Source organism: the organism of the source record quoted next, unplaced genomic scaffold (assembly GCF_019419815.1).
Source record: "Pyrus x bretschneideri cultivar Hongxiangsu unplaced genomic scaffold, Pyrus_bretschneideri_v1 Contig15, whole genome shotgun sequence".
In the NCBI taxonomy this organism is placed as follows: domain Eukaryota; kingdom Viridiplantae; phylum Streptophyta; class Magnoliopsida; order Rosales; family Rosaceae; genus Pyrus; species Pyrus x bretschneideri.
This window is the reverse complement of record NW_025999446.1, coordinates 2,058,067-2,061,163: the sequence shown is the minus strand read 5'-3', so window position 1 is coordinate 2,061,163 and position 3,097 is coordinate 2,058,067. Positions and strand designations below refer to the sequence as shown.

The 3,097-nt window shown below is 37.6% G+C and overlaps 1 protein-coding gene across 1 annotated transcript; it reads right to left on the bottom strand.

The window, feature by feature from the left end:
• Positions 1 to 224: 224 nt before the first annotated feature.
• LOC103959531 (protein MIZU-KUSSEI 1-like) lies at positions 225 to 1,485 on the bottom strand. Its single transcript, XM_009371884.3, has one exon. It carries the CDS (start codon positions 1,041 to 1,043, stop codon positions 339 to 341), a length of 705 nt encoding a protein of 234 aa, XP_009370159.1. The 5' UTR covers positions 1,044 to 1,485; the 3' UTR covers positions 225 to 338.
• Between the last annotated feature and the right edge of the window lie 1,612 nt (positions 1,486 to 3,097).

The following is a 3,097-nucleotide window of genomic DNA, read 5'->3' as shown; positions in this document are numbered from 1 at the left end:
TATTAGTTTAGATCAAAAGACTTAAAATATTTGACAACTTAATAAAGCAAAACAAGAAAACGAGTTTTCTAATGGTTCCTGGATTTTAAGTTGATTTCGCTTATTTGTCAAATATTTTAAACTTTTGGATCTTAAGCTAATACATTTTAACGGCTAATATGAATTTGGTTCGCACAAGTCCTCAAAATTTGAGGACCTTAGAAGAGCAGGACAGACTACAATCATTGAAGTTAAAAACAATCAATTCATGAATTTGAGAACCTTAGTTTACATAGACAGAAAGTTACATTAAATAACCTATATTAATTAATGAAAACAGAACATAATTTTTTGCTAAGCTAATGAGCTCTTACAAAGAAAATACTTAATTCTGGCCCTGCAGCACCATCGGGATTAATCATGTACAAAGCTTCAGAGTCCTTTGATCCAACCACCCTCTCAAACCTTGCCCTTATGTAAGTCAATTCCCCATCTCCTGCGTACTCCTTCTGATCAGAAGGGCATGGAAGAACCCCTGCCCCCATCGAAACACCCCTCAAAGTTTGCATAACATGAAGCTCGTCCTCCGACATTTGCTTCCTCCTAATAGAATACCCTACCTTTCTTCCATTGCAATACACAGCCCACACAAACTCCTCCGTCAGCTTCTTCTTGTGCGTCTTCGTCTCGCTCTCCAGCGTGATTCGGACTATATCTGACGCCATTTCTTTGTGAAACACACTACTGTGCATTGGCAGCTCGAGCACAAAGAGTGGCATGCAATGAGGGTCTTCTTGTATTGCTAGGCTCACCCTCCCTTTTCGATACCCGAAAATTGTACCTGTTGTGGCATGATCCTTTAGTAACGGCTTTCGGGGTCTGCCTAGCAAAGCAACCATTTTGCAGCCTGACGTCAACATGGGGAAGAGCTTGAACATCTTGAGAAGACCTCCGGATGAAGATTTCGATGAACGTTTTTGGCCCGGCGTATGACCGTGCCGGATTAGGTTAAATATGGCTGAGTTCTCTAAGTGGTAGAAGGGGCTAGAGTGCACAGAAGGCATTGTGGCTAGGGTTTGTGGTTCAGAAATCAATTCAACAAATACAAGAAGGGGTATATTAGATATGAGTGTTTGAAAATGTACGCTAATTGGAAATATATATAGAGAGTGGAAGGTTGGAGAAAATAGGACTTCAAAATTTAGTTTGGTCAGTCATTTGGTTATGTTTGTGTTTGGATACTTTCTGTTGGACGGCGTCGTTTCGGGGTTAGTTTAAGTTTACGTGATTGGAATCTTTGAAGTTTGGAAAGGGAATTCAATTTTTATGTTTTATTTTTCAAGTTGGTTAAGGGAGGGGGAACTTAATGGGACTAAATAGTAAAGAGTGATATGACAAAGTTTAGTGATGAAAAGGGGAGGGGGTTGAATGTGATAAGATAAGTAGAGGTCGGACCACACAGATTGCAGACGAAGGGCCAGGGCATGAAGAAAAATAAAACCAACATTGTTCGCCTCTTAGCATGTAATGAGTCATTTTTCTTCATTTGAAGATCATTTATTATTTGTAACGAGTCAAATTTCATGTAAAAGCAGTCATTCATTCTTATATATCACTCGTCGCAAGTAATGACTCATTCTTTTTTAATAGATCACTCGTTATCATGTGATAAGTCGTTTTCACTTGCAAATCACTTGATTACGAAGAATGATTCCTTACAAGTAACGTAAGTAACAAAGTATTTTGCGGAAAGAAACTCGAAATGAAATGCGGAAATGTTGGTTATGCATGTGGATCTCTGATCATCAAACAAGGCATCAATGTCACTAGCTTTATGCTTTTCCAAACCCCAATCCTAAATGCCTCAATATAATTATTGAGGTGCAGCTCATCATCCCCCTCAAAATATTTTTCTCCTGCTTATCCATATTAATTGGAATTAAACTTTGCTTTCTTTCCATTGTTTATAGTCGCTATCTCTTTCCCTGTTCCCTTTTATTTCCTCCCTCTTGTATGTCAGATATGGTCTTATCACAAACGCCATGTTAGGCAGCAAAAGTTAGTGCTGCAAATAATTGGGTTGGGTTCTATAAGCTCTACTAAGTGTTTTTCTAGTTTCTGTTTTGTGTTTAACTAGGCATCCGTGGCACATTTAGTAGCAAAACTTTCACACACCCGCAGTGTCTCAGTCACAGTATTTGAAACCAATCGTGCAAACTTGTCACGTGAATCATGGCTTAAGATAACGTCACCATGACATTTTTAGGTACAGTGCAAGAACCTTAAAATTTAGTAGCAACGAAATCATTAATTTGAACCCTAATTTAGTAGCAACAAAATCATTAATTTGAAGCTCCACTACATCGTTAACAAGAGGGTCAAAACATGAGAGAACTAGTGTCCATGCTGGAGCTCCATGCTTTACTATATTTAGTCTTTAATCAGTGCTTAGCCATAACTAATAAAATATACAAGATTTGGTGTTATTGATTATGTACAACTATGTGTCTGTTCGTCTTATCAAACACCTTACTGTTCATGGAGCATAACTATGGGAGGATCAAATCACCTAACAACACATCTGCTGGATAGTTTGGTTTATTGGGAGCTTAACTAAAGCTGTGAAACCTAGTTAGAAACTTAGGTATTGAGTGCTCATATAACTCATTCAAAAGAATTGGGATTTAACTCCATGATCATGTCCAATACGCTTTTGGGAAACGACCCACTAATTGAGCAATCATGTACCACAAGCATATGGTTGGATAGAAAAGCTGTGGTCGGTTTAAAGCATATAATTTGGAGTTTGGGTACAATGCAAGACCAAGTTACCTGCAGCAAAGGTGGGTTCCATATGCATATGCATATGAATTTACCAAAAAAGTTTTATTCATTGATGCAACATAAAGTTGCAACTAAACCATGATCTGATCACTTACGAAAGTGGAGAAAACCAATAATATAAGATTGAATCGATTCGAGATTGGCACTTTAATAGTGTACTAGTGTAATTTTACACGGTAATAGTGTAATTCTTTTGTCATTCTTGGTGTGTCAGTTTCTTGCTTAGATTTCAGATTAAACTCTTGAGTTTTCAGTTAGAGTAAATTGTAGCAAT